The sequence below is a fragment of the Prunus mume genome, linkage group LG5 (assembly GCF_029339155.1).
Source record: "Prunus mume cultivar Tortuosa linkage group LG5, ASM2933915v1, whole genome shotgun sequence".
In the NCBI taxonomy this organism is placed as follows: domain Eukaryota; kingdom Viridiplantae; phylum Streptophyta; class Magnoliopsida; order Rosales; family Rosaceae; genus Prunus; species Prunus mume.
The window spans coordinates 12,316,625-12,344,443 of NC_142702.1; the positions used below are offsets into that span (position 1 = coordinate 12,316,625).

At 35.4% G+C, this 27,819-nt stretch overlaps 1 protein-coding gene across 1 annotated transcript; it reads left to right on the forward strand.

Moving 5' to 3' along the window:
• Positions 1–8,989: 8,989 nt before the first annotated feature.
• Positions 8,990–27,819, forward strand: ABCD1 (peroxisomal ABC transporter 1). The gene is made up of 25 exons (XM_089053678.1): positions 8,990–9,227; positions 9,789–10,068; positions 13,600–13,824; positions 15,316–15,513; positions 15,656–16,110; positions 16,332–16,458; positions 16,543–16,621; positions 17,905–18,143; positions 18,277–18,581; positions 18,677–18,785; positions 18,877–19,035; positions 19,605–19,704; positions 20,071–20,179; positions 20,771–20,861; positions 21,122–21,246; positions 21,448–21,597; positions 21,687–21,759; positions 22,430–22,610; positions 22,701–22,859; positions 24,361–24,537; positions 24,632–24,868; positions 26,282–26,445; positions 26,548–26,600; positions 26,758–26,836; positions 27,110–27,819. The coding sequence occupies exons 1-25, from the start codon at positions 9,166–9,168 to the stop codon at positions 27,194–27,196; spliced, it is 4,023 nt and encodes a 1,340-aa protein (XP_088909804.1). The 5' UTR covers positions 8,990–9,165; the 3' UTR covers positions 27,197–27,819.

Here is a 27,819-nt window from a genome sequence, read left to right on the forward strand (position 1 = left end):
ATCATATTATTTTGTGGAAGATTTAAGTTTATATATGTATATATTCTATGTTAGTTTTTTTAGTTTGAAAATGTATGAGATAAAAGAATTCGAATCGTATTATCGAATCTGGTATATGATAATCCATCATATTGTATATGGATCTAATTATTTAGAATCCGTCGGATTATCGAATCAGATCAGGTTGCAATGTTTTTCATTTTGGATTGGATCGGATATAGATGGATTTGCTCCATCTTCGATTCGTTGACAGCCCTACCTAGCACACCCATGTTCTTGTTATAATTTCAGGCACAATTGTAGTTTCTCATTCCTCTCCTTATATGTTGCACATCATTGTGGTATTGTTGTGTTGGCCTTCGCGATGATGTAATGTATCGTTATTCACTTATGTTTTGTATTAATCAATATTGGTTTTTCAATATAAGATTTTAGTTATAAACTTAAAATTATTTATTACTTATGTGTTTAAAATAGGTATCTACTAAGCTCACTATTAGAAGTAGTAATTAAATGAAGACCATCAGAAAATTGCAACCTATTCGAACGTGCCAACTGTTTTATATGTGTTAAACGCATTCTAGTAGATTCTTCACCAGGATTGTTGATATGCTATACAACCGTTAAACTTGTACCTTCATGTTGAACTTGTTCTATTCAATTTATTGAATTTAAGTTTTATGAGTGTAAAATGTCAGTATTTGTATTAATTATATTCACTACTTGTCTCTAATTAGATACCATTGTATTAATATTGAAAATACACTAAGCGCACAAATATTATTTTGATCAAACCAATAATAAACAATGTACATGATGGTCATACTGAAGTAGGCCCCAGTAATAGAGCAACATCTAGGTATTTCATGCATTAACGGGTTGTGTGCACGCTCCATTAATAACTACAATATTTATTACTATAGTTGAACATTCAATGCTTACAAAGTAATTATGTTATTACTACTAGGTAATTAACAATAATTTAATTATTATATAATAATTACCTATGTATAAGATTTTAATTAGTATATAATAATTAACCATTTATAATATTTTAATTAGTATAAATACCGTTGTGAGTTTTAGTCACTGTTTTTTGATTAATTTGAACTTGTTACTTATATGTAAAGTTTATCATTCTTAGTGAAATATCTATGCAAGGCATTTATGCACCGTTTTATTTTTCAAAAAGCTTCCATGCAGCCTTTTGTGGCCTAAGATACTTACAGAAATGACCTGAAATTTCTTATATATAAGTATGTTTGATTTATATTATCTTTGAATATATTTGAAATTTACGTGGTGACATTTTATATCTCCTTAAATAATAGCAATGCATTAATATTTGATTTATGTTACAACAAATATATTTTTTACGTACAAATCACTTTCAAGCATTAATGTTATTCAATTATATTTTTAGAAATCACTTTCAAAATGGTTGTATCTATTTGTTTTGGGCTCTTTTTTTTATTCTTTTCTTAAAATTTGAAGTTAATGAATTAACTCATAGTTCAAAATGAACATCAAATAAGGGTACATCCATTATTAATACAAACAAATGATTAATTAGTTACAAATAATCAAATGGTTTGTGTAATAATAATCTAATACAAAGAAGGAGCAAGCAAGATGATTTTCTCTATTCAATGTTTTCATTGTTCTTCTTTTAGTTGCTTGTTGCTTTATTAGTTAAACTAGTATAATTAGCAAACAAAGAAAGTAATGTAAAGTTAGGTGAATGTGGGCGTATACCCATTCCTAGTAATGGATAAATCGTTGGAAGAGAATCTTGCAACATGAGATTAGGAGCAACATCAAAATGACAGTAATTTAAATTCAGAAAAAATAAAAGAAAACAAAACTAAAATAAATAAATAAATAACATATAAGCAATTGGACACATTTTTGTTTGGGTAGTGAAGATTAGGCAAAGCACTAAAGTAGAAGCAACGTTTGTCAGACAATATAAATCGAAATACTAAAAGACTCATTTTACAAATTTATATGAAACCATTTCCTTTGTGAAGTTTTTAACTTGAAGGCCTTCTTATAATTGTTTCAGTCAGCTTGCATTGTCTTCTTATATTTGTCACTCTTTTTATATTAAAAAAAACCTAAGCCCATTTTTTCAGTCACTTTGCATGAAAACCAACACCATTCTAAGTTAAATCAGATGGAGAAAAAAAAAATCCAAAAGCAGCCTGTAAGTCAAGCAGAAAGTATAAACAGCCACGAAGATATATAACAAATTTCCCAACTTCAACCAAATAAGAGTGGACATGATATCCATACTAAATTTACACAAACACTGCATAATTTTGAAGATAAAACTCATAGTTATCAACAAATAGGTACAAACTAAGAAGAAAAGAATATTACAAATACAAAACTGAATAAATACCCATGGGTAAAACCCAAATGCATACCTGAAAATTATAATTTAATCACCACAGCTTTGTTGATATGAAAAAATTGTGGTATAGGTGTTTACTACGAAAATGAAAATTCAAATGCAGTAACAAATGGAAGAAACTCAATAAAAAAAGAGGATGAAAACAAAGATAACTAAGATTTCGCTTGTGCAAGAGAAAAGTACTCTAAATCTATTTGAAACTGAACTGCATCCCATTTTAAGGAACAACGAACATTATATGAGTATTTGGATATGGTCACCAAATTCTAGCCAAGTCAAATGGTCTCAATTCCAAGCCAAGTCAAGGAGACCAAATCTCAAACCAAGTCAAGTGGAAACCCAAAGGCCTAGCCAAAACGAAGATATAGTTATTTATAATAACAATAGTCAAATAATAAATAAATTGAATGGCAAGACCCACAAGCTTGACTTTGGGTCAGCCAAGGGGTTTAAGGTTTGATTCCAAAAGAATTTTGAGGTAGCAGATGCAACAGGTAAAACATATGCAACAATTAAGGGTTTTCCTTCAATAACAATGGTAGGTGGAATGGTGAAAGAAAAATGGGTTACCTGAGCTAAGCTTTTACCAGAATAGTTGTTGAGTTCCAATAAATGACCAATCGGCTGGTGTTTTTAGAGCTGTGGGCATACTTGGGAATTTTAAACAATACGAAAGACCATAAAAGATCTTTTGAAAGAAAGATAAGGCCAAGGTTGGCCCACGTTGATCCTTGGTTGAAAAGTTTGCTATTTAATGTCAACTTTATGCAGATCGGTTTTGGTTTATAACTGTTGGACAATTCATATTAGTAAACGAAGAACAGATAGAATATGAAACTACCAATGAAATTGACTATAAAGATTGGAATATCCCCAAAGTCCTTGGTCAAGAAATTTATAAGAAAAAATTGTCACTTTCAAGTTTCAAGTCAACTACCCATGTGAAAACAGTCGAATCAATGGTTTTTTTTAATGGTGGTTGTGAAGATGGCCAAGTAGTTGGCTGGAACCAAGTCAAGGTCTTGGCCTCTCATGTCAGTGAGTTGGCTGGAGAATGGACGTCTTGGTTGAAGAGATGGTTTGGACATGAGAGGACCCACATAGGTTTACCTTGGTATTCTCAAAGTTGGTTCAAATTGGCATGAGTATTAAAAGGCTATGAGCAATATATATGTTGCATATTATACTTTGTATATGTATGTGATAATATAATAAAATTAAAGGCCTATGGCTTGGGAGGTTGGGGATAAAAATGAAAGGCCAAATAAGTGGCCCACGAACTCCCTTTCTCTATCTAAATATATTTAGGGTTAACTATAATAAACCCCCCAACTTATAGGGTCATTTACGAGTTCATACCCGATTTTGGAGACATTTATGGGAACATACTCAACGTCGCGAAAACTTACAGATCGCCCCCTCCGTTAGCGAATCCGTCAGGAAATTCGTTATCTGCCTATATGGCATTTGTGGGACCCTTTTTTTAACTGACGTGGACTCCATATAAGACATAAAATTAATAAAATTAAAAAAATATATAAAAACCCCAACAAAAAAAAAAAAAAAAAAACTCGTGTTCTCTCTCTCTCTCTTTCTCTCTGGGTTGCTAGGAACGCCTTGTCTTCCTAGACAGCGAAGAAGAAGCTATAAACGATCCATGGAGCCTCGACGACAACGCCGCCAATCCTCCACTGACCTACGCCAATCGCATCGAAGGCGGTCCTTCAATCACTTCGTTAAGAGATTCGCGCGCAAGTTTGAAATTGACTATAGACGTTTCTCAATCTGTAGCTTCATCAAAATGGTCATCAATCACAGCTGTGGCAACCCCAAGTTTCTAAAAATCCCCAGGATTTGCTGCTACTACGTGAACGCCACTGAAAAAATACTGGAGCGAGAGAGTCAGATCTGGGTTGGAGAGAGTCAAATCTAATAGAGGTGGGGCGGAGCTGTGGGGATGGTGGGTTGGAGGTCTCTCGTGTTCTTATTTCACCTTAAACTCTCTTTCGGCCGCCACTCTCTTGTTTCTGTCTCACACTCATACGGTGATTTGGTTGTGTTAAGAGGATTTAGGGATGACGCTGGGATTTGGTTGTGTTACTGTTATTCTTTATTCTTTTTCTGCAAGTGGGCTCTCAAACTCTGCTCTTTTTTGAATTTCATTGAATTTGGAGAATTGGGATTGTGTTTTTCCTCATGGGTACGGGTTCTACTAGGTACCCATATGGAATTACTTGCCATTACTGTGGAAAGTTTAGGGCTTTTCCTCAATAAGTAGAGTTTGTTGGCTCTAATTTTCCCCTTCATCTGGAATTTTTGAGAAATAATTTGTACCCAAGTTTTGTTTCCACCACTCCAAGGTAATCAGTAGTGCCTCTATCTTCTCTTTTGTACTTGCTTCAGAAACTGAGGAAAAGAAGAAAAAAAATGGCAAACAAACCAAATATATGCTTTTTGTTTATGGGTTACAAAATCTGTGCTATGTTCTGTGAAGTTAAAGACCAATTCATTCAATTTGGTATCTTGCAGATCTTTATTGAGTTGGGATGAGGGGCAATGTGTGGTTGTCGTTATATGCTCTGAGATGAAGACAATGTCGGTGGAGTCCTTGTTGAGGACCTTGAAGGCATCACGGAGCTAGTGTTGGAAGGGTTGTGAGCTTCTCCTCGGCGACTATGGATTTGAGTTGGGCTTGGGTCAGGGTAAAGGGGCGAGGAAGATGGGGTGGTGGGCGCACGACGAGGGTGGGGGTAGCTGCTGGAGCAGAGGTCGATTAGGGGACGGCTGGATCTTGGACCCAGAGGTGAGGTGGTGGGGAAGGGGAGGCTGCTAGGTTTTGGTGTTAGGGGAGGTGGGAAGGGAAGATGCAATCGATGAGGGTGGTTGGGGTTGCGACGGAGAGGGGTTGGGAAGGGGTGGGCAAGATCGTCGGGGTGGTTGGCTGGGTTGGTTTTTGTTTTTTGTTTTTTTGTTTTTGTTTTTTTGTAATCAATTTTAAAATAATTTTAATAATTTAAAACTAGTTTTGAAAAATATATAATTTTTTATTAATTTTTAGTCCACGTGAAAGTCCACCTCATTAAAAAATAGAGCCCACATTTGCCATGTAGGCAGATAACGGATTTCCTGATGGATTCGCTAACGGAGGGGGGCGATCTGTAAGTTTTCGCGACGTTGAGTATGTACCCATAAATGTCCCCAAAATCGGGTATGAACTCGTAAATGACCCTATAAGTTGGGGGGTTTACTGTAGTTAACCCATATATTTATATATGGTAATAGTGGCATCTTAACATATAATTATTTTGTCATATATATTAATATTGAAAACTAAGAAGTCATGTAGACCTTAGCCAAGTTTCTTGGATGGACTCATTGGAATTCCAAGTCACCCAACATCGGTGGATTATGTTTAATCAAAATTAGAGACTCTGGAACCCACAACGTCTCACCAGATGTTAAGCCCAAGTTCTCGGAGGTCCAAGCCCAACCCATGAAAGTAGGCCCAAAACCTCCGGATGTTTTCATGCATGTGACGAGATCCATCCAAGGAAAGCAATCAAAGAGAGTGATGTCAATTTGGAACGTTCCTAAGGAAGAGAGAATCAATTGATCAGATTTGCAACCGATGATCTCATTTGAATCAATTCCATGAATTTAGGAAGCCACACAAGGAAAGATTTTGAATGAAGTTGACATTTGGCCATTTAATGGCCAACCCATGGGCTGACGAATGACCCTATATAAACTACATCAGACAAAGAGCAAAGGACCCTGACATCAGACACAAAAACCTACTTTTTGTCTTTCAATTTTCTATCCCTAGACTAGGTTTTTATTTTCCAAGCAAGTAGACTAGATCAGTTCTTCACTCTCATTAGTGTAAGTTTAATTTCTTGTGCTTTCCTTTACGTTGTTTTAAAATTCAAGTTTATCGCTTTATTTTTAATTGTTATCGAATTCTCTTTATGTTTAATTTAATTTCAGATTGGTTTATTGTTTTTATCGTTTATATCGTTCTTATTTCGTTCTTCGTTTAATTTACGTTTATCTATTGCCTTGATTTACTTTGTCGCACTTTAATTCTTGTCTTTAAGTTTAATTGTATCTTTTAATTTAATTTACATCATTATCATTAAAAATCTCAAAAATACTAAAATACCTATAAAAAACCTAACCATCCTCGACCCCGAGGGAGTGAAAGAACCTAGGCCAAGAGGAGGTTCCTTGCTTGGCCGATCAATCAGCTGGTTAGAAGTCAGAAGCACGAACACAACAATTCAACTTTTTCCATTCAAGCCAGTCAATGGTTTGGTGGTGGCACGCATATGCAATCTAAAAGAAGAAGGACCAAAAAACTCCTTCAATCAGCCTACTCGGCTGAAAAGAGGGAAACAATGAGATATACCAATGCAACATGAAATGTGATATAGACGCAGGTCTAGTATTCCCAAAATGCAAGTACTTCAAATTGTAGCCTTAAACATTACATATAATATATTGATTCTCATCCCAAAATCCTACCAGAGCAGCAAACAAACATTACAACAACAAAGAAATCAGTACAAAAAAAGAAAAGAAAAGAGGATAAGGAATAGAGAGACAATCATAAATCATACCTTTCAAGTGAAGAATGGTTAGAAAATTTGGGTGAATGACGACTTCTCATATTTGGATTTCGTACTCAATTGCAACGAATAGTGCATAAGCTCTACTAAGGTTTCAATTAAGCAAGACAAAAGTACAGTAAATCTGTTTGAAACTGAAATGAACAGAAAACAAATTATCCATGCATAAAATATAAGAATTAGAAAAGAAAACACATCAACAAAAATATGGCAAAATATTTAACCCCATAAGCTCAAACTAAATTTAGTTTACCAAAATCAATGTCTTTTGAAGAATAGAACAAAGCACTTGATTGAAAATACCCCTTAAGAACAATTAGTCATATGCTATTGTGTTATTTACACATCATGGATAAACATATCATTTTTATTATAAAAAAACAATAATTGACAAAGCAAAAAGCACATAGTAAAACAAATTTCAGAACAAATATTGAATTGAATAGCATCCAATTCACTTAAAAGAACAATAAAAATAGATTACAAGAAATGAGATCAAACATTATATAAGGCATACCTATGCAACAAGAAGTTGTCAAGTTGTCAATGAACCGAAATATGATGTAGATGCACGTCTAGTATTCCCAAATTGCAAGTACTTCAACTTGTATTATCAAATATTACATATCTTATATTGATTCTCATCCCAAAATCTTACTGGAGCACCAAACAAACATTATAACAACTAAAACATTAGTACCAAAAAAATAGAAAGAGGATGAGCCAATATAGAGGCAACCATCACTTTTACCTTTGAAGCGAAGAATGGTTGGAAATTTGGGCAAACGACGGCTTCTAGTATTTGGATTTTGTACCCAATTGCAGCGAATAGTGTTTAAACTCTCCTCAAACAATCAAATTTTCAAGGAAGCATGAGATTACATAATAAAAAAACATACATATACAGGCATAAAAAAAAAAAAAAAAAAAAAAAATTGATGCTTTACCTTTAGTTACAAGGTAGCATGTGCAGTGCATGATGAGAAAGGAAGGTTTTTGGCTCTGACCAGTCAGTCTTTACACTGGGTGTTTACTTGCAATTTGGATTTCTGAAGTAGAAAAGGCTAGTTAAGTGGACGAAGAAAGTATAGGTAACATGGTGGTGATGGGTTGTGATAGCGTGGAAACCGCCAGCTTCGTGGGTTTTGAACTTGTGGAAGTTTTCTCCATGTTCTTCAACTCTTCTTTTCTAGGCAACCATTCTTCGTGGGTTGTAGACCATTCTTTATGGGTTGTAAACCGTTCTTCACCGATGTTAGCACAAGACGACACTTTTTTCGATTTTTGTTTTTTGTGTTTTTTAAAAGCCAGTTGTGTTTGATTGTTTTACCTAGTTTTAATTAAATTTGTGTGTTTAAAATTTTTATTAAAGCAATACTTTCGGGATATTTGAATATTTCACTATTTTTTGCCTTTTACTTTATATATAGATGATGATCCATTTTCTCAACCACCATTAATAAAGAAGCATGTACAAGTCACAAAACAAAATTTCTTAAAACTATGTGTTTTTACTTCTAATGAAATTAAGAATAAATCTCTTACGATTATCCAAATATGTGAAATCGTAATTTCTATAATTTCCTATTTTCTACATTCATGACATCCATCCGCACACTAAAATTTGCAACTGAAGGAATTTTAAATGATGGTTGGTCGGATAAGAAGCCGGTTGGTTGGATTGACAAATTGCCCACGCAAAGAAGGCAAACAGCCAATTAGCCACAGAAGGTGGCATTTCCACGGTTTCAGCAAACCTACACATCTCCCTACGCTGCTGCCCTCCATGAATTGTACATGATCATCAAACGTCACACGGTTAGTTTGATGATAATTTCTGACAAATTCGGCCAGCCCGGTCGGCTTTTTTATTTTCATCTTAAGCCCCTCGCTCATTATTATTATTTTTCGTTTTTAAACCCCATGGCTAGAGAATTTTAATTTCAACCCACAAACCAAAACAACAAAAGAGGAAAAGCCCAAACGGAGAAAAAAAGGCGAGGAGAGAAAGAGTGCTGGTTATGTCGGTTCATTTGGGAAGCTGAAGAGCCTAAGAGGTAGAAGAAGAAGCAGAGCCACCCAGTAGCTGTAGTTGGGTGCTTGATTGTTGAGTGGTCAGCCATGCCTTCGCTTCAGCTGCTGCAATTAACTGAGCATGGCCGGAGTTTCATGGCGTCGAGGAGGTAATCAATCAATCAACCAATCTATCAATCTCTGTTGACAGTTTTAAAGTTTCAGTGACTCTTATTGCGTTGCTAATTGCATCATTTTTAACCCTAAACGTTTCCTGAGAATCTCAATTTACTCTTTGATACCCATGTAGTGATTTGGGCAGTGTTCGTTTTTCTCTATTTCTGTTGATGGGGTTTGATTCTTTGATTGGTTGGTATCTGGGTGTTGCTAGATCCGATCTACTACACGATTTATGTCGTAATTTTATGTGCAGCCTTCAAATTCTTGCTTGTATTCTTTTCCAAATTACTAATTTTTGAATTTTCTTCTCCAAATTCTCTTCCTTGCGTGTTGATTTTTCTGCTTATGTTCTCATATAACTATTATGGTGGGTACTGGCATATGGTGCGGTTTGAGGGTGAAAGTATTTTATTTCTTACTATATATACTTTTATCTTCAACTTACTTATACTCAATGCCTTCAGTGTCTTCTCTAAGTTGGCAATGAAATTATTCTAGTATTATTGTCTTTTTGATAAGAGGCATTATGCTAATAATGTATTACTGCACAGGAAAACTTTACTACTTGCCACTGGTATCGTGGTTGCTGGTGGGACTGCTGCATACGTCCAATCACGGTTAAACCATAAAAAGCATGATTCTCTTGGTTATTATAATGGGCTGAATGATAATGAAGAAACAACGGAGAAGGTCATGATGAATGATCATAAGTTAAAGAAACCTCCACGAAAGAAAGGGGGATTGAAGTCGCTTCAAGTTCTTGCTGCAATTCTCTTATCTGAGATGGGCCAAATGGGTGTGAGGGATCTTTTAGCTTTAGTCTCTATAGTGGTAAGCTTCCGGTCTGTACATATCTTAGAAACAAAGCTTGATCTTCTTTGTTTACCTTTTTTTTTTTGGCTGTGAATTAATCTCTATTACGCTAAATTATGAGTATGCAAAAGAACATCAACAAGATTGAAATATCCCTTGCGGGAAATGCTATGTGGACAGAAGTAAACCACTCTTTGATTTTCTTTTACTATTTCAACTCAAACTTCATAAGTCAACCATTTCAATGTTTTACTGTACTTATCTCTATAAATGTGGGTGTTAAAATTAGAAAGTGTTGCCTAGTTGACAGTTTTTGTTTGTATTGTGGCTCCAATGTACTTTTAACTTACTTTCTGCACTTAAACCTTGACAAGAAACATTTTTAGTTATCAAATTGGTGCTATAAAAGGTTTGCACTTGAGCATTTGATTTTGAGAGGGCCTATGACTATGCGGATTGGGCTTTCTTGGAATTGGATTTGGAACGAAAGGATTTTGGGGCTGCTTGAGGAAGTGGATAAGGGGGCGTTTGAACTCAGTTAATTTTTCAAATGTAGTTAATGGGAGACCAAGGGGTAAATTTGGAGCATCAAGAGGGTTAAGGCAAGAAGTTTTGCTTTCTCCTTTCTTACTTAATCTTGTGGTTGATGGTTTGACTAGGCTCAGGGAAAAAGGTAAGGAGATGCATAAGTTAAGGGGTTTAGGGATGATTTGTTTGTATGGACTTTGGTGTCACAGGTGAATGAAAAAGAGGGTTTAGGTGTTTGGAACTTGGTAAGGAGAAATGAAGTTTACTTGGAAAGTGGATATGGAGGTTCCAGCAAGAGGAGAGTGGGGCTCTTTGGGTTGCAGTCATTAGAAGTAACTATGGGTTTCCCAATAATGGGTGGAATTTCATATTTGTGGTTAGTGGTTCAAACCAAGGACGAAAATATTGGCTTGATAGGACGATATATCGTCCAATATGTCAAATTTTTAGAATGCCAATACCAATACTAGGGGTAAGCCTATTTCTCCCCCCTCCCAGAAAATTTTCATGATTTTTGAAGGTAATACTAAAGAAGATGCATATTCAAACCAAAAACAATCTGGAATCATTGTTTTAACTCTCTAATTAAGTCAAATATGAACCAAATTAAATCTTAATCGAATAACCATCTACTAACCCAACCATTTAATCAAACTACATATCCAATTAATCTAATGATTATTGTAATCCAAATTAAACAAACAACATCAATGTACACTGATGCCGAAATGATATCGATATACCCCCTGAAATATCCTTAAATTGGAAGGCAGGTACTTCCTACATGGCCGACATTTTCATCATTGGTTCGAACTTGATGTCCTCAAAAAGATATCTCTCAAGGTCTTCCTTTTTTTTATTTCTTATTGTCAGGTTGGGGTGAGAAACAGAAAGAGGGTGAGGTTTTGGGAAGAGTGTTGAGTGGGAGGTAGTAGATTTTGTACATTTTTTCCTCAATTATATAGATTATCTCAATTCACATGATATTCCTCGCAAGTGTGTGTCCAGAGTCTTTTTCTTCTCCTTTCAGTTGGAACTTTTGTTTTTGTAGAAACTTGAATGATCATGGGGCGGGAAGCTAACAGACTTATTGGCCCTCTTGGAGAACATGCTCTTGGTTCTATCTAGGCCAAAGAGAAGACTATGGAAGTTGGAGTCTTTGGGAGTCCTTTTGTAAATCTTATTCAAAAAATTAATGGACAATTTTATCTCTGTTTATGGCCCCTTTCATGCAACTTGAGAGGCCAAACTGCTTCTAAGGTTTGAGCATTAGCTTTGGATGGGGAGGGTGAATACTTTTGAGGGAACACTTGATTATGTGAATCATCTTTCCAAACACATTTTCCAATTCTGTATGGATCTTCTGTGAACTGTAAGGCCACTATTTCTTCCTTTGTTTCTCTCACTACTGGGTTTTGTTCTTGGAATCTAATCTTTAGGTGAAATCTTAATGATAAGGAGGTTGATGAATTTTCTGACATATTTTTTGTATTAGTAACCTCTCTTTGCATCCCACCTGTGCTGACATGAGAATTTGGGTGTTCAGGGATCTGGGGTGTTTTCTTGTGAGTCCTTTTTTTGATATCCTTGTTGGGTAACCCAAAATTCCCTACCTTTGGCTCTCGTAAGTCCATTTTGAGTTGGGGTTAGCAAAGTTCAGTTACTAGCTTGGTTTGTGTTCCACGGAAAATTCAATACCCTTGGCATGCTTCAAAAGAGATACCTCTACTGTTCAAAATTGTAATAGTAATCTTGGTTGTTGGTTTGGATTGGGCGACTCTCATAAGCTGCTATTTTCTGCTTGAGGAACTTTTGTTGGCATGTGAGTCGAGATGAACAGTTTTACCCTGTGGTGTTGAACTGTTTTTGCATTTTTCTGGGTGGTTTAGTGTGACAGTAATATAACAATTGACAAGAATAGGGAGGAAGAGCTGTTTTCACTGTGGCAGAGTGGATTCCTTGTGTCCCTTCTAAACATTTTAAGGGTGTGGTAGGAATTCAAAGAATATAAGAAATCTAGGGACTCTTTAGAATCATACAAATTCTTCTAGGAGTCTCACCTTCAAGAATTTCAATGTGGCATCACCGTTAAAAGTAAGCGTAGTTGCTTAAAATTTCATTAATCAGCCTTGTTTAAGTTTCCTTTTCCAAAAGGAACTCTAATTAAACTGAAAACTACAAATTTTGATGCCTTTTTGAAGTAATTGTAACCCCAACCAAACACTTCCAAATCAAAAAATTGTGAGGTCTTAGAATCTTCTCTTGGACAGAGTTCATTTTTAGGCTTCCCTTTGGGCGTCAGTATCTTTAGAATTTTGGGATAGTTCTTTTCAGGCTATATTGTATGATAGATAGGTATGTTTCTCAGCTCTGTTTTGCAGTCTTTGTTAAATTGCCTATGTCCTAGCTACACCAGGGATGTATTGTGTATTGCTTTTGTAATTCTTATAAAAGGAAGAAAAAAATAATGAGAAGGTCACCATACAAATCAAACGACAGTTATGTCTCTGCATATAGCATATGGGAAATCTAAATATGATTGATTCTTGTAAGTATATTATATTATAATGTATGATCTATGGCCAACAGCTGGCCTTGTATTAGTCTTGAAAGTGCTCATGCATGGCCTCTACTTCATTAACATGATATTGCTACATGTATCGTTTTGACTGACGGTTTTACCTAGGTGCATTCCCTTACAAGCATGCATGCGTATACACGCACACACCCGTTGCATACCCATTGCCCTCTCACAACCTAATAACATGCACTTGTACTTTTACATGAAGCAAATGTGTATATTAGTTGGATTGGAGGAGGATGATCATTAGAAGTTGCAAAGAAAGGTTTCATGCATTTGTTAATCTTGGACAATATATGAATAAAAGAGAACTTTAATGGAAAGCGAGCTAAATTTCGATTTTCTGCTTCTATGGAATACCTATAGTTTGGAGCTTGGATTTGGTCAATCTTCTCAATGTGGAGCATATGTGCTTATCTCAACACTTATTTTGCTTGCAGGTGTTGCGAACTGCTTTGAGCAACAGGCTAGCAAAAGTTCAAGGATTTTTATTCCGTGCAGCTTTCCTTCGACGCGTGCCATTATTTCTTCGACTGATCTCTGAAAATATTTTATTATGTTTTCTTGTCTCAACCATGCATTCTACTTCAAAGTATATCACAGGGACCTTAAGTCTGCGGTTCAGAAAAATATTGACAAAACTTATTCATTCCCATTATTTTGAGGTAGTTATTTTTACTATGCACTGATGTTACCTTTTTTTAATTATTATTTGCTTATTACTTAATAATGCACTGTGTTCTAGTCTTCCTCTCACCTTGAGTTGCTTTCTTTATATTTTCTTTCAAATGGCTTCACATCTTTATACTCAACAAATATGGAAACCGTGTCAGTTTTCATGTTTGATTTGTTAATATTTGTGATCAACATTGGTTTTATTATATTATACTGGTGCCAATACATCAAGAAAAGGAAGAACTGTAAAGAAGTCATCAAGAATGAGATACCTAATTGACTTGATTTCTGTTGTGATATTATTTCCTTGAAGTTTGTTTACTGCAGTATTTTCCATTTACTCAAGCCTATGCCTGTGTTATTTAAGTTGAATCAACAGTGACTAAGAAATTTTTCTGTTTGCTTTTATTATCTTAGTGTAAGAATGTTTGCAAGGGTGCTACCTATCTTTTCATCTTGAGGGGGAAAGTCCAGCGGTTGTTTTGTTTCTCTAAGTATTGATTATTTGTTGATATATAAAAAGTTCTTTCAGTCACCTTACTGTACTTAATTTTGACTTCTTCACATAAATTTCAAATTCCCATGAAAATGTCAAGTAGTTTTAGTACATGCCTTGATTGTAATGGGTAAATCCCTCTGTGTTTATCACTAAATCCTTTCCATTTAAATTCATGGCCTTTGAGAATCTCTATTTGCTAGTCTTATCTGATTGATGAATGTACTTGGAATGAGAGGAAAAGTCAATAGATTGCATGTCTTCATAAAAAAATAGCTCAAGATAAATAATGAAGGGGGTTTATTGGAATAATGAATTGAATAAAGGCACAGCGACCAAAGATGTTACCAGACTAACTGCTTACCAGACCTCTATCTCCCCTTCAAGTTCCTCAATATTTTAGCATTCTCCAAAGCTGGCAACTCCTGATCTGTCCTCCAGGACTTTTAAAAAGTGGCAATCCTAATTATCAATTTGGTTTTGTAATTATTGCAACATATAAGTGGTGATCTGCCTAGTTTTTGGAAATCCTGATGACATCCTTCAGTGTAATTTTGAACTAGATTTTGAGTTGGGAGACTGGCTACCATTCATATCATGTTGTTTTGCGTCTTTTGACTCCTTAGAAACTTTTTTCTTCTTAGAGTGTCAATTTTTAGTATAGTCTCTAAAGAATATAATTTCTAGTCTACAAATAATTTGTACGTTGATTTGGTGGAGAGTTCAGTGTCCAGATGCCCTTTTCTTTTAATGATCTTATAGTTAATTTTCATTCGAGTTCGATTGCTATTACTCTTGAATATTGATTTGGAAGAAAATGGATTGTGTTTCATAAAGAACATGCAAATTTGCTTTAATATCTTTGCCTCTCACTGTAAGCTGACCAAGAAAATATGGGTCTTTATTGGTATGCATTATATTGTTGGGCCTTATCTGTGCATTGTGATTATTCTTTTTGGTGTTTTAATTCTTGTTTGATTCTCAGAATATCGCATACTACAAAATGTCTCATGTCGATGGTCGGATAACTAATCCTGAACAAAGAATTGCAAGTGATGTGCCAAAGTTCTGTTCAGAGTTGAGTGAAATTGTACAGGATGATTTGACAGCTGTCACTGATGGTTTGCTTTATACTTGGCGGCTGTGTTCTTACGCCAGTCCTAAATATGTTTTCTGGATATTGGTAATTATTTATTGCACTAATTTGCGAATCTTAGAGTAAATAGATTAGATGTCTTGTCAATCTGATCACCTTCTCATAACTTTCAGTTAAGATGGTAAATATCGTCATTTGTAGTTTGCCAGCTGAACCTCTTATCTTTCAGGCATATGTAATAGGAGCAGGGGCCACGATAAGAAATTTTTCTCCTGCTTTTGGGAAACTAATGTCCAAAGAACAACAATTGGAAGGGGAGTACCGACAACTTCATTCACGATTAAGGACACATGCAGAAAGTGTGGCATTTTATGGTGGAGAAAGTAGGGAAGAATTTCATATTAAGAAGAAGTTTGAAACTCTGATTGGGCATATGCGTGTTGTCCTTCATGACCATTGGTGGTTTGGCATGATTCAAGATTTTTTATTGAAATATCTTGGTGCTACAGTGGCTGTTATACTGATTATTGAGCCCTTCTTCTCAGGCCATCTGAGGCCTGACACTTCAACTTTAGGCCGCGCGGAGATGTTAAGCAATTTAAGATATCATACTAGTGTCATAATTTCACTATTTCAGTCTTTGGGAACTCTTTCTATAAGTTCAAGGCGGCTTAATCGTCTCAGGTAACTGATTTTGGGTGAATTGGAAGTAGGAAATTGTCTCTGGTAACTCTTGCAATTTCAAAATGGAACTTTTTGTATGAATAAAATAAATTGTAGTTTATTTTCTTATGAGTTACAAGTATAAGGTTTCACTCAAAGGTGTCTTTCTGTATGTATGGTCATAAAGCATGCCCTGTGCCCCTGAATCTTTCTAATTTGACCCATCTTTTTTTTCTTCACAGTGGTTATGCTGATCGCATTCATGAATTATTGGCCATATCAAGAGAGCTAAGTGTGGTCAATGGTAAATCTTCTGGGAGCAGAAATTGCTTTAGTGAAGCTGATTACATTGAATTTGCTGGTGTCAAGGTGTGTATAATTTACTAAAATTTCTACCTGTTGGTTGTACCATTTTTGTCCATTATATGGTTTTATAGTGAAGGTGTTTTTCAGGTTGTTACCCCCACGGGTAATGTTTTGGTGGATAATTTGTCACTTAGGGTCGAATCAGGATCTAATCTTTTGATTACAGGTAACCACTGTGTGTCCTATGGTGCTATTTCGTTCTATTTGCACTTGTTTCCTGTGTGTCATTGCTGTCTTTACATTCTTATCTATTGTGTTTCTTGCCAGTTTCTGCCTCAATTGTATTATTAAGTGCAAAGCAAAATTTGGTTTTACATGATAATATTTTGGTAGATCTATAAATGAATAAAAATTACCAGCATTTTGCAAAGCGTTCTTTAAGCACACGTCGTGACGTCGTGACAATGAGTCAGCAAATTGTCTCAAGGCACTGCCTGTATAGCAGATGTCAAATTTGGCATACATGACAGAGGCGAGGTGCACTGTTAGTTGCTGAGGTTCTATTTTTAATTTTTTGTTTTGAAAAATTTTAGACCCAAACGACACCATTTTGTTGTGCCCCTTTACTCCCTTTTTTATTTATTTAAGTGTGATTTGCTAAAAACCAAAAATTACTGTACAACACTGCGTAGCCTGAAACCGAACATTTAGCTTCATTTATCTCTTAATGTTACTTCTGGTGGTGGCTTGTTTAGTAGGTGGTTTTGAAGCATGGTTTCTGGACTAATTGTAGTCTTCCAGAGTATGTAATTAATGGTACAATTCACTTTGTTTTTTAAATTACAAAAATAAGTTTAGGGTGCTATATGCATGACTTTTGTTTACATTTTCTTCTTCTTTCTTCATAGTTTACATGCCTTTGGAATCAAAGTATCTGCTCATTTTGACATATTGAACTTATAAAATGGGTGAGTGAGTATGTGTGTGTTTATGGTAGTTCCAGGAACAGATCTAATGGAGATGGGGTGGGGCCTGTAGCTATGAGGGTTAGAGCATGTGGCTGCGAACCATGGTGTTGGGGCTTCAAAGCCTTCACGAACAATATCATGTCTCTCATTAGTGCTTGTACACATGCTTCTAGAGCTACTCGATTAGGTACGCACCGGGTGCATTTCCCTGAGGGTGTCCTAAAGTTCCTCTCCAGGAGCGGAACTTCTTTTCTCAAAGAGCAAATCCATCAAACTTGGTCAGCCATTATAGAACAAGCAATCCTAATGTGGGTAGATTTGGTTAGGGGGATGCAGAAATAGTACCTTAAGATTCAATCTGCATGTGTTTGTCTGTTTGTCTGTCAAGGTATATGCTGACTTTGACATGTTGTACTTATAATATGTGTTGTGTGTAAGTCAAAGTATCTATTGATTTTGATATGTTGAACTTTTACTATGACTATGTGTGTGTATGTTGATAAGTACATTGAACTTATAATATACTGAAATCTTACTGAAGGTCCAAATGGTAGCGGGAAGAGCTCACTTTTCCGAGTTCTAGGAGGTCTCTGGCCCTTGGTATCTGGCCATATTGTGAAACCTGGTGTTGGTACTGATCTCAATAAAGAAATTTTCTATGTACCACAAAGACCATACACAGCTGTTGGAACACTTCGGGACCAGTTGATTTATCCTCTTACTGTAGATCAAGAGGTTGAACCACTTACACACAGTGGAATGGTGGAGTTATTGAGAAATGTGATTTCTCCATTTTATCCTTTTCCTCCTTGTCATTTTTGTTATGTGTAGATCCTAAATATTGTGATGATTCCATTAGAAGTTTATATGCTGACCTAATTATTGGCGGGAATTTTTGTGTTCTGTTTTGAAGGTTGACCTCGAGTATTTGTTAGACCGGTATCCACCTGAGAAAGAAATAAATTGGGGTGATGAATTATCTCTTGGGGAGCAACAAAGATTGGGGATGGCTAGACTTTTCTATCATAAGCCTAAATTTGCAATTCTTGATGAGTGCACAAGTGCTGTCACAACTGATATGGAGGAACGTTTTTGTGCTAAAGTTCGAGCGATGGGAACGTCATGCATTACTATCTCACATCGTCCGGCTCTAGTTGCATTTCATGATGTGGTGTTGTCCTTGGATGGTGAAGGTGGTTGGAGTGTTCAGTTCAAAAGGTTGGGTTGCAAGTTTTGTTATCTTACACCATTTTTTTCTATTAGTTTTGATATAGTAGATCTTTCTTTCTTAGAATTTTCCCTTATAATTCCAGGGAGGATTCTCCTCTCCTTAATGAAGGTGGGGGAAATATGATGTTGTCTGAGACAACCCGACAGAGTGATGCAATGACAGTTCAACGTGCATTTGCCACGACTAGAAAGGTCTGAGTGAATTTGTTATTTAATTTTTTATGTTGATTCTGGATATATGACTGTTTTGGTTTAACAAATCTGTTTGTTAATTCATTTGAAGGATTCTACAATTTCAAATTCGAAGGCACAATCTTACATCGGTGAGGTGATAGCAGTTTCTCCTTCCGAGGATCATAATGTTACACATCCATTTGTTCCACAGCTCCAAAGGGATCCTCGAGCTTTGCCATTGAGAGTAGCAGCCATGTTCAAAGTACTGGTGAGTATTTTGTTCTGTTACTTCAAATCACGTTACAGATGAATGTTATGTGATGTTCTGCTGTCTGCCATCATAGTGATAAATGGTAGGTTTCTATTGTTGGCATTTTTAGGTATATTTTAATTCCTCTAGATCACATTTACTTCCATGTATCATCAATTTATAAGGATTTCTGTATGACAATAGTTTCATCAATGCCTCCAGTAACCCATCAAAAATAAATAACCTGAAATGACTAAGAATATCTGTTGCTGAGATTTTTTTTATTATGTATCTTTAAGGTCACATAACAATATGAAATAACATTCATGGTAAAAGACTAAAGGTTGCACTACCTTTCACCTTGATTCACTGCTAATAAAATTGTGTTCTGTTCCCTGTAACTTTAAATCTTTTGTCCTCTTGTTTTGTAGTATATTTGATGATTGTTGGTTGTATTGCTTTTTATTGAGGCATCCTGATTGTGGTTGTCACTTCATTTTCCTTTGCCCATCATCTTATTTATGGCAGGCTGTGTTCTAACTTCTAACCATCCTTTAAGACCCTGAAGTTATATTTCTTTATTTCAGATTCCCACAGTTCTTGATAAACAAGGAGCACAACTGCTTGCAGTTGCTTTTCTCGTGGTATCGAGAACATGGATTTCAGATCGTATTGCTTCCTTAAATGGTATTTTCTCTTCCCTTAATAAGCATATGAGTATTTGAGAGATCATGCAATTTTGTGGTTCATTTATTTGCTTGTTTATTTTCGAAAAGAAGACAAATTTAATTGCTGAAAACTGTACAGTTCGAAGGAAAGTATGACTTACTACAAAGAAAACAAAGTAGTAATACAAATGCATTAATGCTAAAACGAAACCCGAACAAAACAGAACACCTAACACACATCGACTTTCCAGCCTAACCAAATGGCAGTAACAGATAAACTCCAACCTTCTGGGGAAACAGAAGGCTATATTGAGGGCCAAAACCGAACTTTATCTTGTAATTCCTTGTTACACTCTCAATTTATGTGGTTAATTAATTTATGCAGGAACCACTGTGAAATTTGTTTTGGAGCAGGATAAGGCAGCCTTTATTCGTCTAATTGGCGTTAGTGTTCTGCAGAGTGCTGCATCATCCTTCATTGCACCTTCTTTAAGGTAATTTCAGTATTCAATAGATTCTAAAATTTTCTTAACCACTATAGATTTGTATGAATTTTTTATTTTTTGCAAACTATCTGAAAACCTTTATAGTTTTTGAACTTACTGGAATATGTTTTCTTCTTTTTGTATAACTTTACTGAAGTGTACATGTTGAAGCTGCAGAATATTTTTTTCCTTCTCTCTCTCCTTTTTTTTTTTTTTTTTTTTCCGAGTATCTTTTTCTGTTGCCAAAACTTCTAGAGAGGGAAGGAACACATTGTCTTCTGCATGTCCTTCCAGTATTCGATCCATCTATTCTTTTAGGCCCCCTTCAAGGATCCCTTCAAAATATCAGCGAAATTGGAAACTCTTGTTCACCTAGTTGAGGCTGTATATTCTGATGAACATGACCAACCAATTTCCAATTTGACTGATTTTTTGTAGAGATCATCCTTAAAGGGTATCTAATCATGAGACTTCATGTGTGCCACAACCCGATGGTGCTCTTATCATATGTATATGTATATGTGTGTTTAAAACTTGGTTCATGAAGGAACTAAGTGAGAATCCTCTTATCATAATGTGAATTCTGTTTTTGTTGCGTAGGCACTTGACAGCCAGGCTGGCTCTTGGGTGGAGGATTCGTTTAACTCAACATTTACTCAAAAATTACTTAAGAAATAATGCATTTTATAAGGTAGCCATACTGAAATGTTTGATCAATTTTCTTTTCTTGGGGTTTTTTCTATATTCATCTAATTCTGGAAGTGTTTATTTTTATTTTTATTTTGGTTGAGGATTTTTTAAAATGTTGCTTAAAGTTGTGCATATCCATAAATCTTTTCACATGCTGATATTATTTTGATCTGTTGGCAGCGTTTGTATGTTTTTTAAGCTGTTTAATAAATAAAAATATGAGAATGGTACCAGATTCATGGTCAATGCTATATACTGTAGGTATTCAACATGTCAAGCAAGAAGATAGATGCTGATCAGAGAATAACTCAGGACCTAGAAAAGTTAACTACTGACTTGTCGGGACTGGTTACAGGAATGGTAAAGCCTTCTGTGGACATTCTTTGGTGAGCTCTGGCTCTTTACCTAGTTTAAGTTCAAAATTGTACTGGGCTTTGTTTCTCGGGATCCTCTTATTTGAGTTTCTGAAAGTTGGATTGGCTTCTTTTATTGGTGGTTTTTTGTTGTTGTTGTTGGCGGATCGCCAAATGCTAGGTGTTTCATTTTTCTTTTTCATCTTACTCTTGGGTGCTGTTGCTATTTACAAGGTTCACCTGGAGAATGAAGCTTTTGACTGGTCGGAGAGGTGTTGCTATATTGTATGCTTACATGTTGCTGGGTCTTGGCTTTTTGAGGGCTGTTACCCCTGAATTTGGTGATTTGGCAAGTCGTGAGCAACAACTTGAAGGAACCTTCAGGTAACTTCATTTTAGTTGATTCCTATATTGCTGATGCTGAGCCAGTGTTGTAAACATCACTCTCAAATATGACAATTTTCTTAAACTAGGTTTATGCACGAGAGACTGCGTGCTCATGCTGAATCTATTGCTTTCTTTGGGGGAGGTTCTAGAGAAAAAGCTGTAAGCCTCCTGAAATCCTCATGTCTTTGTTTGAACTCTATGCTTTTATCTTAAAGAATCGTCATTGACTTGCTGCATACATGCTTACGGAATTTCTGTAAATATAAATTTATATTTGACTGTTGAACCACTGTTTCCCCTTGGTTGGATTTATTGATTAGTTTTTATATGATGCAGCCCATGAATTTGATACAAATATTCCTAATAGTTAAGTTTCATTTTTGTACTCATCTAATCAAACAAATGAGTATGAGACTAAACTTTGGCTGGAATTGGTGGGCTAAGTAATTAATGGTATATAAAGGTGATGAGATCGAACTGTGGGAGGCAACCATCTCCTTGAGCAGATCTAATTCAGTATTTTGTCCAAATCATATATAAAGTGAAACGATGCAAGTCATTCTGCTCCCTGATGTGTTCTCTTGTATCCCTTCATTATTTTATTCACTTTTCCTTTATCACTAAGTTAAAAGAAAAATAAATAAAGGAATGAATCACACAATTCAAATGACATTATAGATGAGTTGTTTCATCTCAAACTTAACAAATTATGAAACTTATATATGTTCACAAATAAATTTCAACATTGTTATGAATTGTTTGTACTTTGAGTACCCACTTACGCGTTATACGTGTAAATTAATTGATTTTCCTTTCTATTACTAAACAGATGGTTGAATCAAAATTCAAAGAACTTCTCGATCACTCCTTGTCTCTTTTAAAGAAGAAATGGTTGTTTGGAATTCTGGATGATTTTACCACGAAACAACTCCCACATAATGTGACTTGGGGGTTGAGCTTGTTATATGCCATCGAACACAAGGGAGACCGAGCATTAATATCCACTCAAGGTGGATTTACTTGTGATTATTGTAAAGATGCACTTACAATAATATATATATATATATATATATATATCACAAATGTTATAACATTTTCAGGTGAGCTGGCACATGCATTGCGTTTCTTAGCATCTGTTGTATCTCAAAGCTTTTTAGCTTTCGGTGACATTCTTGAACTGCATAGAAAGTTCCTTGAACTCTCTGGTGGCATCAACAGAATTTTTGAGCTTGAAGAGCTTCTAGATGCTGCACAATCTGGTACATTTTCTATGTTCCTGAACAACCGTGTTAGAGTTACATCATTTTCAGATTGATTGTATCTTCCTCGCTCAATGACTATCACTTTTATGAATTTAAATTACTGACTTGTATAGCAATTTTTTCCTTTTCTATAGAGTTTTTCTTAAATGCTTTGTTATTTAATTAGATGTTGACCATCTATTTCAGGATAACAGTTAAGATCTGTTCCTTGTGTCTCTTTGTAGATGGGAAGTTAATAATGATTTTGAGTGAGATGTAGTTAGATTCTAATGGATTGTTATAAATACAAGAAGGTGGTATGCTTCTTTAGTCTCCCAACATTGTGGGGTCTGGGAAGGGTCAGATTTGGGCTTCCTTAGCCACTTGCTGAGAGGCTGTGTCCATTTATAGCAACTGAAGACTCTTTTGCCAATTATTTATCTATGGTATTATTGATCCTAACAACAATCATGTCTATAGAATTTGTTCAAGGGTAGTTTGTCCAATAGTTTCAGATGCATTGATAAAACTTGTGCGCCTTAGCTTGGTGCTACTGGTACTCCCCTATTACTTGTGCCTCGGTATCTATAATTTTGAATTTTTCACATTCCTATGAGTTACCACTTACATGAAAGCATCTCCTGCTCTCCATCAAAGGTGAAATTCATTCAAGAGAGTGCTTATTTCAAATTAATGCCTAACATGATGATGGCTTCTATGATGTGAAGCATATTGTTAATTTGACAGGCTTGCATTTCCATATTATTTTAAGGGAGTTTCACTAAAACACCCAAAATGGGGACTGAAATTATAAAAAAACCCAACACCCAAAACACTTTATAAACACACCCAAAACCCATCATTACACACACTCAAAACCCATTTATAAACACACCCAAAAAATATACAATTGTTGATTTTGGGGTTGATTTTGGGTGTGTTTCTATGTTTAAATAATGTTTGGGTTTTTTTTTATAAATACATGTCTAGGATTGGGTTTATTTATAAATTTGTATTATTTTAACCAGTTACTGGATAAGGAAAACTTTGTGGGGCACTAGTTGCTCACAACTTTCCGTCAGCAGACAAATATACTGATCAAACAAGTTTTGGTCCTTACAATTAATGCCTTGGGCAATGGTGGTTTCCGTGGCCTGAAACATTGACAAATAACCTGAATAATATTTATGAAAAAAAAAATAAAGATCTTACAAAGGCATATATGAAACAGACATATGTAGATATATAGTTATTCTCTAAACAGGACATCCCATCTTTCTTCCAGACAGGACCCGTTGAGAAAACCTCACTTCCACTCAGTTTTCTTTAAGTTTTCTTCGTTCTTAATTTTTCAGGTGTTAAAGTTTTTGCATTTTGTAACATGTCAGGCCTATCTTCTTACTTGTGTTTCTAAGTGAATATTCTTTTATCGTTGTACAGATAATTCAATTAGAATAAATCTAAATTTACCTTTTTTTATATTGAGTTATCTGACATTTATTCATTCATGCAAGCATAGTTGTTGGTTATTCAGCGGCTTCCGAAGCTGACACTCAGTCACCATCTAAGTGGAGAGATTTTAATTCTGAAGATGTCATTACCTTCTCAGAAGTTAATATCATCACCCCATCACAGAAGATATTGGCTAGGGAGTTAACATGTGATATAGTACCTGGGAAAAGCTTGCTTGTTACTGGTTAGTGTGTAATTTTTTTTTCCTTGTTCTCATAGTATTAATATCTTTATCTTGCTACGAAAATCTATATCTGAGGCGTATGCAATGCTTGAAGGTCCAAATGGGAGTGGAAAAAGTTCTGTCTTTAGAGTTCTTAGAGGTCTTTGGCCCATCACGAGTGGAAGAATCACTAAACCATCACAACATGTTAAAGAAGGTGTTGGATCTGGTTGTGGAGTATTTTATGTTCCTCAGCGGCCTTATACATGTTTGGGAACACTCAGGGATCAAATTATATATCCTCTATCTTTTGAGGAGGCTGAGTTAAGGGCATTGAAGTTGTATCGAGAAGGTGAATTTCTTTCATAATATCAGCTTCTGGTATGCTTATTATTTTCTGTTCTCTCTTATTTAGACGTGGTTTATTAAGTATGGGATTGAAGTGTTCATTTCATTGTTTATATATATTTTGCACTCATTAACAGAATACGGAATACTTGCAAGTTTTTTTTTTTTTTTTTTCTTTTTAAAGGGAATGGATAATTTAATGAATTAAAATTATCACTAGCACTCAAATTTCTCTGTTATAAATAAAATGGAGTAGGTGCAAGGTTGAAAAGAATGAGCTATTTTCAAATTAGTAAAAGTTATGCTTTTCTGCAATGTTTAATAAAAACTTCATATGCTGAGTTCTAGAGATACAATTTCATATTTTTTATTAAAAAAGATTATAATTGTATAATGATTTTTTAGAAGGATAAAAGTGGTAATAAGCATATGAACTATCCTTAGTAGTTATTAGAAAACCCATATTTCAGGAAACTAGGAATCAAATGAGGTTTTGAAATGTTAAATTTAAGTGAAATCAATTTTAGAAAGGATATGATTAAGAAACTATCTGTAATTAATAGAGACAAGAGAGGTAAGACTCCAGGTGGAAGGAAGAGAATGACAAGAGCAAGAGTGGAGCTATGTAGTGAAAGAAAATGGTCGATCCCTTCAAAAAATGAATAATTAGGGTTTTGGTGTTCTACACATTGGCAAATGAAAGTAGGAAGTCCAAATATAGAATTGGCTTCAGTACAGAATTAGGGCACAAATTTATAGGCTGGAAAATGAGTATAAATCTAAAGGACCTTGAAACTTAACTAATGAGTGGACTAACTGGGTTCCTTCATTCCCCTATGAAGCTCTTTTATTTCCTGTCATAACACCAGTTCTTCTGAATTCTCGATTTGTGTTTAATCTAGCTTTCATGTAAAGTACAGATGCCAAAACCTATTTCTTCTTTCTGTCCGCTGGTTGTTAATCACCAAAATATTCAATGAACTATCTAGATCCTTAGACAGATCCCAGCTGTGAAATAATTGATCTTTGCCTCCTAGAGGCCACCACGCAGAGTGCACCAAGCATAGCCAGAAAAGCCATATCTTGCCTTCATTTAATAGGACGTGCAACTGTAATCAGCAGGTTTAGTGATCCAAATCCTATGGAATATTGTAGCAGCAACAAAGCACTTTTGACATCCAGACGGTATTCAAATGCTAATCTGTACAGTAGTATCCAACTATAAAGATGTTGATTTAATGTCATAAAATATAATTAGAAAGGGAAACGAAGTTTGGGGAAATGAGTCTACATACCTTGTTAGCATGTATAATAGACACCTTATCCTTTTAAATTGTGCTCTAACAACCTAGAAAAAAATAATAATAATTCTCTTTTCCACAATCGGGTTTTGAAAATTGTAACTGTTCCAATTCAGGTGAAAAATCTTCTGAGCACACCAATATTCTAGACATGCGGTTGAGAACTATTCTGGAGAATGTCCGATTGAGTTATCTTTTGGAAAGGGAAGAAGGTGGTTGGGATGCTAATCTGAATTGGGAGGACACTCTCTCCCTTGGAGAACAGCAGAGATTAGGCATGGTAAGCAAATATGATAGTTTCAAATCTTGCTTGAACATGAACTTTCTTATTCTCTTTCAAGGATTTGCTTGCTGTCTGACTTGATACTTTGTGTTTTACAAGGCACGCCTATTTTTTCACAAGCCTAAATTTGCCATCCTTGATGAATGCACCAAGTACGTGACAGCTCCGCATTCTTTTTTGTCTTTTCGTTTTACACTCTAAAGAAATGTCTGTTATCTAATATTTGTTCTACATATATGTCTTCTTCTCTTTTTTTTTTTTTTAATTCTTTTTCCCTTTTCCTTGTTTATTTTTTTGAATAAATGGCAGTGCTACGAGCGTTGATGTTGAAGAACAACTTTATCGGCTTGCAAAAGACATGGGTATCACAGTTGTTACCTCCTCACAAGTAAGTACTACTATAACTATATGGAGGTGTACATCATTCTGCATTTTGGTGTACATGAGATAACTTTATAGGACTTTTATCTGGTTCAGATCAGGTCGCCTTGTGTGATTTTTTTTATTTAGTTTTATCGTTGGAATGCAAAGACCAATGGATTTAATGCCTCTCTGTTGGATATTCTTGTGATTAGTTCCCTCATGTTAGTTATTTCCCTCAAAATTTTATACCATAGTTACTTCTGAGTTTCATAATTTTTTTTCTTTCGCATGTTCTCAGCGTCCTGCTCTAATTCCATTCCATGCTCTGGAATTACGGCTCATTGATGGCGAGGGTAACTGGGAGCTTCGTTCAATAAAACAATGAGTTCGCCATGGTGGAATTACAGCTTATTTATTGTGAGGGTAACTGGAGCTTCGTTCAATAAAGCAATGGGTTGACGGTGTTGGCATCTGCAGCTAACCATTTGTACAGTGTAAGATGCTTTTATTTTGGTGACTTACCATTTGTAGTATATCTTATAAGTCGCAATAGAGGCAAGCTGGAGCGGGTTTTCCTATCCAGAGAAATTTATTTATCTTGGAGCGAGCTGTGTTACTTTGCTCCTACATGACAAGTAGCCTGAAGGAGAAGCAGATCTCTTCATTTTTGTGTGCAAATTACTGTCGAATTGTGGACAATAAGATTGGAGCATACAACACGGTAATAATCTCTGTAGGTTAAAGAAATCTAGTATGTACAGTTTTCCCCAATTTTTCCCAACTTTTGGGTTGTAAGACTTCATAATTTAATCATATTGATGAGCCTCCATATAGAAAAAGAAATGTGTAGGTTATTGAGCATCTATTTGTAAACTGTATCCTGCCCCCGCGTCCCCTTCATAACCAATATAGCTGTGCCTGCAGCTTCAATTCTCTGGATGCTTATTGCTTCATATGTTGGGGTTTGTTTGGCATTTTCACAGCTTTATTATTATTATTTTTTCCTGA